The 13,315-nt window shown below is 40.2% G+C and overlaps 1 protein-coding gene across 1 annotated transcript; it reads right to left on the reverse strand.

The window, feature by feature from the left end:
• Positions 1–155: 155 nt before the first annotated feature.
• LOC139224750 (leucine-rich repeat-containing protein 43-like) lies at positions 156–5,738 on the reverse strand. The gene is made up of 12 exons (XM_070856056.1): positions 5,652–5,738; positions 5,294–5,506; positions 4,537–4,647; positions 4,200–4,339; positions 2,805–3,043; positions 2,521–2,681; positions 2,299–2,410; positions 1,670–1,809; positions 1,499–1,588; positions 768–986; positions 449–551; positions 156–307 (listed from the first exon to the last, which is right to left on the reverse strand). Exons 1-12 carry the CDS (start codon positions 5,736–5,738, stop codon positions 156–158), a joined length of 1,767 nt encoding a protein of 588 aa, XP_070712157.1.
• Between the last annotated feature and the right edge of the window lie 7,577 nt (positions 5,739–13,315).

Here is a 13,315-nt window from a genome sequence, read left to right on the forward strand (position 1 = left end):
CAGTATGTTCAAGTCAGCAGTGATGAGGGAAAGCAGGGAGGAACTTAAGGGTAGTTTGTAACACGGGTTAATCCAGAGATGAAGCTTGGCCTGAAAACGTGTGAAGGATGATAGTGTTGCGCTAAGATAAAACAGGACGGTTTGCTACAGGGGTTTTAGTGTGGGAACAGAAGCTGGTGAGCTTCAGACACAGACTGCCATTTCTCCAGCTCCACGCTCAACTCCACAGTCACTGGTTCCAGCTGAACGGACACAGAGTTGTATCTGTGGCCATCCATCTCACAATCCTTGCTTCCCTTTTCCTTGCCTACAAAGGACAACAACAAACATAATTCATAATTCTTTAAGCAGGCAAAAATGAAAGACTTGACTGACTGAAAAATCAAAGCACAACCCTTTACAATTTTAGATATTTTAAGTTGGAAAAGATATCTGACGATTGATTAACCTTTTGATGCTGCTGTGTTCTTCTTTTGAGTACCACTGCCTCCCCTCTGCTGTGATTCCTTGTTCTCCTTCTTCTTGTCTTCTTTGATTTTCTTTCTCAGGTCCTAAAAATTAGTGAAAAATATATCCCACACGAAATAAATCAGATTGGCAATTTATAACCCTATTGGCTGTCCCAAACGTTGCTAGTTTTTTCTCAATTTGAATTTTAATCCAAGCTGTTTTTTGATAATCCCAGTGAAATGGATCAGATAATGACATGTAATACTAGAGATTATACTATTTAAGCAAAGCACAGGCTGTGTTTCATGTAAACTTGCCTTCTCAAGCGTTTGTGTGGCTTCCACCTCAGACTCTGTGTACAGAACACCAAAGTCACAGAGGACATCAACCTTCTGACCTCTTTTGACCAGGCTTTGCAGGGGGACATGGGCAGACCCAAGGACTCTTCTGATGGGGGCATCCTGGACCAGCTCTGCTACAGATTTCTTCTTTTTGTCTTTAGACTTGTCTTTAGTGGAAGCAGATTTTATTGGAGACTGGGGAAGATATCATAGACAAGAAAATCAGATGCAGTCTAACATTATCTGCCTAAACAGACTTCAAACACCTACCGACAGAAATGTTGTCCTCTGGAAAATGCACCCTAACAAACCATTCACAAGTTTGTTTGTGATGTAATTGTTACATACTGTATATTACAGAGTTCTGCTGCTATAGATTTATTGAACCACAATACACTCTAACATGTGGCCATAGTATAATGAGATGAAGAACAGCAGAGCTGAGTGAGTTGGAGCAAAAACATTATCCTGGAACCAGAGGTAAAAATCCAAATACTATAGCTATGTAGCCAGGTTAATTTTAGCACATGGTTTGTCATAATAATAGACAGATGGTCAGCAATCAGTATTCCAGTAGGAATGAACAATCCAGGACTTCCCTGAACATCCAGTCAACAGATCTGTTGACACATGGCTGGACCACCAGCTGACTAATGCAAGGTGTGACCACAGTTCCTGGTTCTTTAGGAATTAAATGATAAGCTCACTTCTTTCCCTTTCCCGCCCTTCTTTTCCTTTACAGTTCGGGTGGGTTTGGCCACCGACACGTCCTCAGAAGCTGCAGGCCATGACAGGACCTAAAATGTCAAATGCCAGAATATAAATCCTAACATACTTAGCGTCTAATTTTTTACCCCATCAAACCATCTTTTTGGTACCTTTTCCTCCTCTATTCTCAGATAAAGTCCTCGATTGAGAAATCTCTTCAAGCCTCCCAGATCACGAACAACATGACTTTGTGAGTCAGTGAAGTCCATGCACTCTGACCATGTCAGCTTTTTAGTGGTGTGTCTTGACACTGTAGAAAAGGAAATCAGAAAGTGAGTGTCTGGCATACAGAGGGTATTGCAAAACCACAGAAACAAGCCAGGCTTCTGACGAGCCATAGACACATAGTTGAGAAGAATACATACAAACAAACCACAGATAACATGGTGACATGATAATGCTTGATAAATGATCAGTATAATAATCTGTCATCTGTTTCAATGTGCGCAACTCTCCACTGGTTGTTCTGACTGTTCATTTCTCTGAGGAAAGCTGTTTCTACAGAAACTGATAAGAAAAAGTTCATCCCAGTTACACAGGATACATTACTAAGTTGAATAAATCCATCATACTGACAGTATTTCCAATCTCTCTTACACGATTGCATTGAAACGTCATACAATATTTAATCTTTCCGTATAAGCAACTTCCTCAGCTCTATCAGTTTGTGATTGTTGTACAGCGTTCTCCTGTAGGGCTGAAACCAGTGCACATCAAATGAGGTATGAGGTGCTATTACCATGTGCAGTATCATCAACATTTTTGCTTGCTTGTAGTTTCGCATTAAAGGAGTCGTCTGCTGTCACATGTGCCATGGCTGCTGCGACAACTTTAGACTCACTGTAGAATTCCTGTGAACAGCACCATAAAAAAGAGAGAAGTGCTGAGCTACAAAATGGTGAAAATATGTTTATTTATATTTAATCTAATCTTTCTGAAAAGTGTGGGAAGGATACATCACCATGTTAACAAGTGTTTGATGATTAAGGAAGTCATATGTGATAAAATAGCTGTAGGTGACAACAGGGAAGTCAGGAGCATTATCTAAACTCATCAGTGGGTCTGGGATTCCCCTCATCCTGCCAACACTGACTGTGGCCGATGCATGGTGCACTATCAGACCTGTAGAAAAGAAAACGATCTTGGTATTATTAACTGTAGCTACGCTCTTGATAAAGATGAAATGACACAGCTGCTTACTTGGGAAATTAAAAAGAAGCGTACTAATTGATAGCACAGTCTCACCATTCATCTTGGTCAAGTCCCTGAAACAATGTCTTTCCTCAGGGGAGATCCATGAGGCGTCCAGGCAAGACAACTGTGGGAGACTGTCCACAGTGAAGCCCGGGTAGCAGGACGCAAGAGTGAAGGGGTTTCCCTCCAGCACCAGCGTCCTGAGGCAGGGGAGTGTGCTCAAGGCGTTCAGCAGGGCCCGCTGGTCCTGAAACTCACAGTCACTCAGGTCCAGACACACCAGCTGTGGCCTGAGGTCAGAGACAGTCAGTGTTTGTACAGAGCAGTGTGTTTCACTGCAAGACTGACAATTTAGATTTAGTTTTACTCTTCCATAAAGTTGGGGGACTTTGAGATGGCCAAAAGCTACAGAGACCAATATATCCTGACTTTTAGTCCCCTAGTATGGATCAAGCTCCAAAAATGATGGATCCTACATTACCCATAATCCATCTTTTATTAAACCCCTGCTTTGTAAATGCCCACTTCTCTCTGATTGTGACATATTTTACAAATAAGTTGCAACTCTAAGCTGAAAAATCAAGCCTGCAACACACAAACTTTGCATATTCAGTCCCAACACATGACAACAGATGTATAGAAAGCTGAGCTTGTGAGGTCAAGTGACCCCATCACTCCTAAATATCTGTAAAAGTTTCTATAATTTGGATATTTTCCTATGTTTAATTCATTCAACTGGTCATATTGTTTTGTTTTAAAAATTTTTAAAAAGTTGTATGTCCCACAGTCACTGTACATGATAATCTAAAAGCTGTTGTCTAAGGGTCTTTTCTACTCCACCAGGAATAAATTCTGACATTATACAGCTATTGTCACAATCAAGTACTCTTTGTGATGAATAAACTGAATGTCATAGGTAAAACCCGTGGAGTTTTTCTTAGTTATTTACAATTCTGTTTGATGATGAATAAGGACGCCTAAGAAGAGGATTTCCATATGATAACCATTTTAGATGTAGTAAGCTGATCTTCAAAGTATTTGCTTCCTGTAATTCATCAGGAAATACAAGTATTTTTTATATAATATAGTTTTTATATAAACCCATTATATTTTACTTTGTTATCTGCTGACAAAATGGGAGAAATGGCGTCATTTTGTTACAGTGTGAACTCCCACTGAAACCACATTTAGTAGATCTGCAAAGATTTTCTACCTAACAGGGTAAGCTGCAGTCATCACTGTGTCAGCATCAGCTGACTATTTTGGCAGGAAAACATATTTCCTCAGTAGGTGTCATCACTCAAAAGCTGTCACAAAAATGATGTAATGGCAATATCTTACCTTACAAACTATACAAAATCTTTTTCGTTTGACCTAGTTTTGGCTTATCTCTTTAGAAATCAGCTGTGTGTACACAGTGTGTGTGTGTGTGCGTGTCTAACTAACCAGTGTCTTCCTGTAAGATGAGAGACGTCTTCATGTGAACCCAGGATGTTTGAGCCAAGGCCAAGGTAGTGTAAGTGAGGAAGCCCATGGCTGGTCAAACTGCTTAGAGAAGACAACCAGTTGGCACGTAGCTCCAAAATCTTTTGAAAGAAACATTTACAGTCAAACAGCTGCTAGTCTTTGACCCATGAGTTAAAATTGTCACGTATGTTGCAGTGCTGGACACACCTTAACCAGTGATGTCACAAGTTGTTTTACTTTAGACATGATGGAGAAGCAAATTAAATCTCCCTTGGTCTGACTAGCTGCAGAGGAAGCAGCCACAGGACTGACTGACCTTCAAAGTGCTGGGGAGGTTTTCTGGAGGGATTTCTGAAATTTTGTTGGCACTCAGCACCAATTCCTCCAGCTTTGAGAACTTCAACAGGCCGGCGTCGATGACAGATACCTGAACACAACACAGACCAAACATCAAGTACATTTTTTCACAAGCATCAAACTGTAACTGACATCAATGGTTATTCAAAGTCTCTTAGCTACCAGAGAATCAACAAATTGAAAATGTTTATATAGTAGTAGTTTATAGTATAGTAATAGTTTATTTTATAGTACCCAAGTGTCGGTACGCCTGACTGCTCACCGCTGTGGGCCTGCATGACTCCCATTGCTACAATAACCATTATTTTAGTAATTATCCATGATTATCATGTTATTCATTGTTGCCATGTTCCTCCGATTATCATCAATAAAGTTACTATTGTTATTATGGTTGTAGTTGCACAGCACAGCAAGCAACCACCAAACTAAATTGTTGGGTCTCTCTTAATGAAAGACTTTGGTGAAGAATTGCTCTTTTTGAAAAGTGTCTTGACATAATATTTGTAATGAACTGGCACTGTATAAATGAAGATTGATTTATTGATTTATTGATAATCTTACCATAACCTTTGAGGATGCTATAAAAATGTCAAGGCTTGTATATTAAAGTAAAAGACTAAGAAGCTTGTGCTGTGGTTATGTGAGAATGGGTGAATTGCTTTCATCACATTAAAAGTACAACCTTTGGGTGTAGGAAAAAAATTCAGTCCACTCACGCCCTTGTCCACAATGCAAAGTGTTGTAAAGTAATTGTGAATGAAGTCAGTGTGCAGGGGTTCAGGTGTGAGCACAGCCAGCTGTCTCAGGGCTGGAGCTTGGGGGCTCCATGATTCATCATGCCACCATGGAGAGTGAGGGCAGCTCAGCAGATCCAGAAGGGCGTCTGTCTCCTCTCTCTCTGCTCCCTTTGCATTTTCTTTGGTCTTCCTCTGAGGACATTATCACATTATATCATACACAAAAAGAAAGCTACTATGTGCAGTGATGAGAGTGCCATAAACCACTAAATAGACTTATATATTTTTATCTAGAAAACACACAACACAAGCAATTTATAGCTGAAAAAAAGCTCACCCAGCTGCCATATCCACAAGGAAAGTCATTCAGACACAGGCGGTGAATCTGCTTCTCTAACACAGCAGAAAGTGTGTTTGAGCTCATTCCTGCTAAAGGTAGTAACTCTGTGACATGTGTAACCTCGAAGAGAGACTCAGTAGCTGCCGCATATAGTATAATGTGTGGTCACTTTGTCTTTTCGGGGAAGAGGCCCTTGGTGTTTATTTACAAGCGGTTGTCGGTTGCCTAGCAACAGCTGGGACTCACTCCAGGAACACTGACAGGACTTCAGGACGTCTGTGCGTTCAAACGTGTTTCAGCTCAGCCTGTTTAGCTATGGCAAAGTAAATACCTGCTGAGAAAAATCTAAATCTATTCATCAAACTGGACATCATCTAATGCAAACACACAGAGGACGTCCCAACAAATCCTCCTGCTGTGGGGGATTGTTTGTAAACCTACTGAGAAACAAGACAAGTTGAGTTTATAGCTGTGATAGCAGCTCTGTGAAGATGGATTTACTAACATCAACATGGTAAAGCACTCACAATGACAATGCTACCATGCTAATATTTAGCAGGAATAATATTTACCATCTACTATCAACTATCTTAGTTAGGATGTTAACATTTGCTAATTAACACAAAACACACAGTACAGCGGAAACTGATGAGTAGTTTTACAGGTATTTGGTACTAAATGAAATGTGAGGAGATAATCTAAGGCCCAAATTCCATGTCAGTGTTATAATATTTAATATTTGTTGAGACATTTCAGCAAAACATTTCACAAATATTCAGCTGATGGTAGCACTAGAAGGAAAAAGTTGGGGTCGCCAAACCCAGAAAGACTTATCCTCTGGGGACCATGGATGTCTGTAGAAAATGTCATGGCAACCCATCTAATAGTTGTTGAAATATTTCAGTCTGGACCAAAGTGGCCAACAAACCAACATGCCAGGCCTGGCTAAAGACATATTGTTAAAGTCATAAATAAATGGAAAGAGCCTCCTTGTTCTTAGATTCAGACTCCAAATAAAGCTTTAAATAAAAAGGGCTGTGAATACCAGTGCTACGTTGTGAGTAGGGAGTAGATTTTTCTTGTGAAATCATCAGGGCTGAGTAATGGTCAGCATTTTTTTAACCAACAAACCACAGGTAAAACAGTTTCCCTGTTGTCCACAATAAAAGTATCTCAGAAATAGGACTCTTGTTTCTAGGGAAATCATTATCAAATGCAGTATATTTTGAACTTCTACGTCATGGTAAAGGCACCAATCACATCAATATGACTCAACAGGTCATATTTGCACATCAGAGGTGTTGGCACAGGTCCATGGAAACAGGACTCATTGCAGATAAAAAGCAGGAAATAGGTAAAACCAGTGTTTTAATCCAGAAATAATATTGTTGGATTAGGGCAGGCTCCAGCTATACACTATCTACCAGTGGTGGGCCGTCAGGGCCAGCAAGGCCTTTGTCGCGTGTTCGTTTTTTTCGATGAAGGACAGGCAACTTCTCTCATTTAAGGTGTTTTATTTTCTGTGTGAATAAGTATTGAGCTTGATCAAGGACTCAGTCTGAGCTCTGAAAACCACAGTCAGCAAGCTGTTAGTCTGTAGCCAACAGGTCCCAGAGTGAGCCCCGAAGCACATATGCAATAACAGTATATACATTCCACCAAGAATACAATTATTTTTGATTGGTTGACTAGGTGGGGAGTAGCCGTGGATTTATGCTTGGCCTTCCCTTCGTTGGTGCACAGGCTGGTCCCAGCCTCTTGGCATCACGACCTTCATCCATCAGCCGTACCTGTAAACAAAGTATCCTCCCTGGTGACCTTTCCCTATCCCTATGTGAGTGCTTCTTACAATGGAATCTTTCTGAGAGCATCCCTCCCCTGCAGTTATCTCATCCTGCTGTTCCAGTAACGGCCTCTCACCAGCCTCATCCCTGGAGCTCCCAGTACTGGGTGTGAAATATAGTTTATGAGGTGTGTAGTAGTGCATGTAAGCGTGCTTGTGCTTTCTTGCCATAAACATCCCACTTAATCATCGTGTGTCTGGCCCTTCAGAACCTGGGGCCAGTGCTTGTTCCCCTCTATCAACTTTGGGGTATGGCTCTTCCCTGTGGCGGTGCATTGCATTAATATGTCTCTCCCTGCAGATTAAAAACAGTGCATACATTGTCAGTAAGAACTGAGCTTCCAGTGTTAGCAACACAAATGGTTCTAATGGTTGATTATATAGTGTTATTAGTTCACTCACAGGTCACTTGGTTAGTTCAAATAAAGGTTATACAGTTTACTATTAATATAATGTTAGTCATACAGTTATTATTGCTAATTTAAAATCCAGTGTTCGGTAATTAGTTTTACATATAGTGTTGTTAGTAGCTACAAGTTTAAGGCACACAGTATTATATATTTGGCCTTTTTATAAGTAGTGATTAAAAGTAGTATTAAAAGTAGTATTAAAATTCCCCACACCTTCTCTGCTGGCCTAAACTCAGAATCACTGATTTACGTTTTAATATTTTCCCATTAATCTTTTTAGATTATTCCTAATAGTCTATGCTCTTCATTTCATAGCGTGTCTCTGTGTCTCTGGGCTGGGGTGCTTCCAGCAGTGTATGTCTATGTTAGAGCTTTTATCCAATCATATTTCAGCAATCATGTGTTGCCAAGGTCAAAGAAATCTGCCCTGAGGCCTTCAGAATCAAAAGTGAAGCAGCCCGTAGCTTAAAATACATCGCAATGAAACTGTTGCTTTAACCAATCAGATTTCGAGTTGGTGACCCCAGGGCCATCTAGCAGGCGTATGATGACGTCAGTATTTTCACGTCCTCTGATTGGCTGGTCAGAGAGCTTAGCCAAAGCTAGCGATTCTTATCTGTAGCGACCTGCACAAGCTAAAACTTTATCATAATCGTAAGTATTAATAGCAGTTTTTTTAACCCACAATGGCTGACGGAGGAGAAGATGTTAATTTGGTCACAGATCTACTTAGAAATACATTTTCAAGGCGGACTTTCCAAGAAAAGCTGGACATTTTGAGGAAATGCTAGCAAGCCTGTCCCAGCCGGGAAAAGGGTTTGTCCGCCACTTTCAGGTCAGCAACTACGAGCGGTACCTTTGGCTTACAGGCTCAGAGGAGCAGATTGTATTGCTGGGAATGCCTGGTGTTGGCAACTGAACGACTCTGTGTTTGGAGCCGTGATGTATATGGAGCAGGTGCACAGCAGCGCAGCTGTGGCTGCAGTGAAAGGAGACTTGTTGAATTCTTTTAATTGGGTTTCTTGCCTTAGTGATGACATTCATTCTCCAGCATGAGATACCTGTCTGCGATGCAACGTCCTGTTATACTGGCTTTCTGTATAATATTGATGGTTTCAATATTATACAGAAAGCCAGTATAATGATGGTCATAATGATGGTATTAAGAGGTGGTTTGATTCAGGTAAGATGCCACTGAAGGCCCAGGTGTAAAATGAACGGCCCGCCACTGCTATCTACACAGGGTCACATAGTTTCCCTCTCTCATGCCAGTGCATATAAGCAGCATAACTCATCTTTGCTTTATCTTTTATGAGAGGAAAGAGGAACGCAATCTGATTCAGAAAGACCAAAATTAAGAGCTTAACAATTTGGTTTTGATGGCATTGTAACAAACATTTCTAGGCTTCTTGGTTTAAACATGGCAAGTGGGGGTAACAACGAGAGCAGAGTTTACTGGGTTTTTTTCTCCACTCAACAGATAAACATCAAAGATCTCAGATAACTCTGTGGCAGGTTGCATTATTTTTGTGACAGTAAACCATTGTGGTGAACAGTGCCTGCAACGGCAAAATTGAAACTGCTTTTAGATGATAATGCCACAAAAGCGTCATCCACCAAATGATGGCATGCAATGAAAAAAATCCCATGTTAGAATATATAATGACAGCCTGTGCCAGTTTAGGATCACTAACTGAACGGCAAAAACACAAAAGTTGCACCATGTCACTTGGTAAAGGTAAGCTGTTTTTAAATTAAAATAAAATAATGTTACTGAAGTTTTGATCTCTTCAGTCTATTATTCTCTCAGCTTAATGCTGAGTTGTGACTGTGACGTTTATTCTGGTTAGACTTGTGCGAATGTCCAATTGACTTTCTATGCAGATGACAACATCATATGTTTTCTATACAACTTCTTACAGAGCTCCTGCTTTCCTGCATTATGATAATGCAGATCTCCTTCATGGCCTCACGACCACTTGAATATGGGATTCTTCGGGAGAACATGAAAAAAATGGAGTTACCTTTGTGTAATCTACAGAAGGCAGAAAACGATTATGTAAGTAAACACATCATGCTATCTGTTTACAAAGTAAAGTTGCCTCCTCACTGTAAATGAACACATTATTAGAAGTTGTGACAGTGTCTGAGCCCTGCACTCTGTCATTGTCTTTGTCCTAAATACTCTCACTTCCTCTCTAGGTCAGACATATATTCAATGAAGATCCACCAATGGAATACAAATTTAAGACTCTACAGCCACTTGATGGAATAACTTTGCCTGTGGGAAACACCACCACCAAAGAAATCCAGGCCTCCATCTGTGCAATCATCGACTACCTTGACAACCACCTGCTGATGTTCATCAAGAATCTCACTCAACAGGACATCCGAAGCAAAATCCAAAACAACATTAGAGCGTTTAAGGAGGAGTTCAAAGCAGCAGTTGAGCCGGCTAGTGGAAGTCAAAATAAAACCAGCACCCCAGAACAGTGCTACAGAAACGTAACGACCTCAGACATATACGCTATCAAGGTAATTGGCCTCCAAATAATTTATTCTGCCAGGCAATGGGTAGAGAGCTTCTTATGCACTGAGTGCTCAAAGACACTCTGTTAAAACCTCTGTGACCTTCCCTGTCCACAACTTAATCAAGTATTTATCTATTGGTCTGTTATTAAGGTTTTCTATACTTATTTATAATTACCAGTATTTATTTTTGTCATATTGAATGATGTCTTCCACATTGTCTGTTATTTCATCTTTGATTTCACTGCAAGAAGACAACAGAAGTGCTTTTTCATCATCATCATCATATATCATGTGTTTATCATAGTGCACCTCTGTGGCGTAATCCATCATTAGGCAGGAAACTTTGAAAATACCAGTTGCACCCCAATGGGTCTTCCCTCTCGGCTGTAAAGAAGGCTATTCAGAATCCCTAAACCAGTAAATCTATCACGAGGTTTTATAGGGCCCTGTCATACAAAAATAATGAAGGCATATCCTGTGTAAGGTCTCTTTGGGAAGCTGACTTTGGAGAGACTATCCTGGATAATGAGTGGGATAACATTTGGTCGTCCCTCTCAGGATTCTTATTCATCAACAAAGCCAGGGTGTTGCAATCTAAGGTCATAAATTGGCTTCAAATTATCCCGGTGTAACGTAAGAAGTTAAACTTTGTGTTCTAAAAATATTGCACAAAGTGTAAACCTGCTGAAGGTTCATACTTCCACTGTGTTTTTGACTGTCCTCTTGTTAACAATTTCAAGGGTGCATGGAAATAGATATTATATTTAAGAAGAAACTGGCCCTGGAACGTATTTTATGTATTTTGGGAGTACAATCACCACCTTTGAACGTTGGCCCCTGCAGCGGCATATGGTGCTTCTTTTCAATGCATCGTCATCACTAGATTTTACACTCTTATGGAACTTGTCCCTCTAGAAGCTATAAGCTTCTGGCTCAAGGACAAACCATTTAAGTTCTCCCCTTTCTGGATTATTTTGGAGATGATGTTGAGACATGTTTCTGTTATGTTCTTTTAACCCTCTTGTCTGATCCCTTTGAAATCAATAAACTATACTATATACTCTTAAAAAAAATAACGCTTGAAACTTGATTCACACAGTTGGGCCTCACCAAATGGTAAAGACTACATGTTTCTTTGTCTGTTCAACAACAACAACAAAGGACTCCTTCCCTGAACTCAGTTTCCCAGAGTCCCCAAAGTTGACGGATAGGTGTGAAATCACCCCTGGACCCAGCTCCACAGCCACCATTGGCCAGAGTGGGACACATAACCAAAAACCAAATTACCCCCACTGAACTTTCTCTTTCCCACCTTTCTCCTGAAGAGGAGAGATGCTCTTTTTCTCGGACCTCTCTCCTTTATGATTGATTTTGTTGTGTTTTAATAAATGTTTGAATCCACCTGCTGTCTTCTTTAATATTGTACAAGAGTGAATACTGCCAACCTCTACACTGTCAAGAACTCCAAAATCCTTCAGCTAGCTATCAATGTGGTAATTTTGGTAGTAGTTATTAAGTTAATTATTAATCATAATGCCAAATTGATAGCTTAGTTACTTTATGAGACTAAACCAATTAAACTGGCTATCTTTTTCCTCGTTTTTCGAGGTGGTGCCCCAATCGAGGTGGACTTTATACAAAGTTCCATTGATTTAAATAATTACTAATTATCTTTGATAGTTATTAATTATTTCTGATTTAATTGAACATACCATTTGTTAAACCCCAACAACTCTCATACACATACTTGTGCACATTTGTGTACCTATAATTGTGAGGACACTCACCGATATAATACATACCATAGCCCCTAAAAATAACCATGAGCAGCACAGTTTAATGCCTTACCCCAACCCTTAGCCTAATCTAAACCTAATTCTGACATCTCAGATTGTTTGTTCGCTTACACTTACACACACTTTGTAAAGCACTATGAGACACTCTGTTGTGATATTGGGCTATACAAATAAAATTGAATTGAATTGAATTGAATCTCCTAATTCTTAACTTTAAAACCATCAAACAGTCCTTTAAAGTAGTGAGGACTGGCCATAAATGTCTTCACAATGCAGAAATGTTCTCACTTAAATGGTTTAAAACTGAGAATAGTGCAACAAAGATAGCAATACAAACATTTATTGTAAAATACATGGTTTAAACAGTTGTCTGCCTTATTTACAGTACAGTTTTTACAGCTTTGAAGTGTAAAGATTTTATCAGACTTTTGGTCAACTGTAGGCATGTTACAAGATGTGTAGGTTTTTCTATGCTATTGATTCCAAAGGGGGAATTCCCAGAAAGAAAGAAAAACTGACTGTGTCATCTACAAATGTAAGGGAAAATATTAAGATGTTGATCTTTATCAAAGGAGTCCAAATAAAAGTGATCCTTGGCAGACGGACCACAGAAAGTATCACATCAGAGAACCCTCTAGCTTAGTGGCTGAAACCCGGTAATTCAATGGATTTACGTGCTGGTAAGCATCTACAGGAGCAGTTCAGACTGTGTCTGTTTCTAAACCAAAGCAAAGTTACACAACGCTGAAACTCTCTAATGATAACCGCAGACATGCCCCCCCCCCCCCTCTCTCTCTCTCTCTCCCTCTCTCTCTGTGAGCGTGAATGTTAAAATCTAATTAACGCACACTGTGTACTCTCGTAGTCCTCATCCTCCCGTGCCTGCTCATTGCACAAGCAGCCTGCAGTCCAACTGGAGAAAGAAAAGCCGGGGCCGTGAACGCAACCATCCAGTGGATGCGGAAGGAGATAGGGTCAGCTCTGAACCACCTGGTAAGCTTTTTGGTGCTGTAATCAGGCTTAAATGTATTTACTAATCAAAGTTTGCCATATGGATATTCTCACACCGGACAATTATGG

Source organism: Pempheris klunzingeri, unplaced genomic scaffold (genome assembly GCF_042242105.1).
Source record: "Pempheris klunzingeri isolate RE-2024b unplaced genomic scaffold, fPemKlu1.hap1 Scaffold_52, whole genome shotgun sequence".
NCBI lineage: Eukaryota > Metazoa > Chordata > Actinopteri > Acropomatiformes > Pempheridae > Pempheris > Pempheris klunzingeri.

Excerpts from the sequence above, each read along its gene's own strand:
- LOC139224750 (XM_070856056.1), bottom strand. The coding sequence starts at position 5,738 with ATGAGCTCAAACACACTTTCTGCTGTGTTAGAGAAGCAGATTCACCGC. Across the intron at positions 2,682-2,804 it reads GGACTTGACCAAGATGAATG|GTCTGATAGTGCACCATGCA; the intron begins GTGAGACTGTGC and ends TCTTTTCTACAG. Across the intron at positions 552-767 it reads CCACACAAACGCTTGAGAAG|GACCTGAGAAAGAAAATCAA; the intron begins GCAAGTTTACAT and ends ACTAATTTTTAG.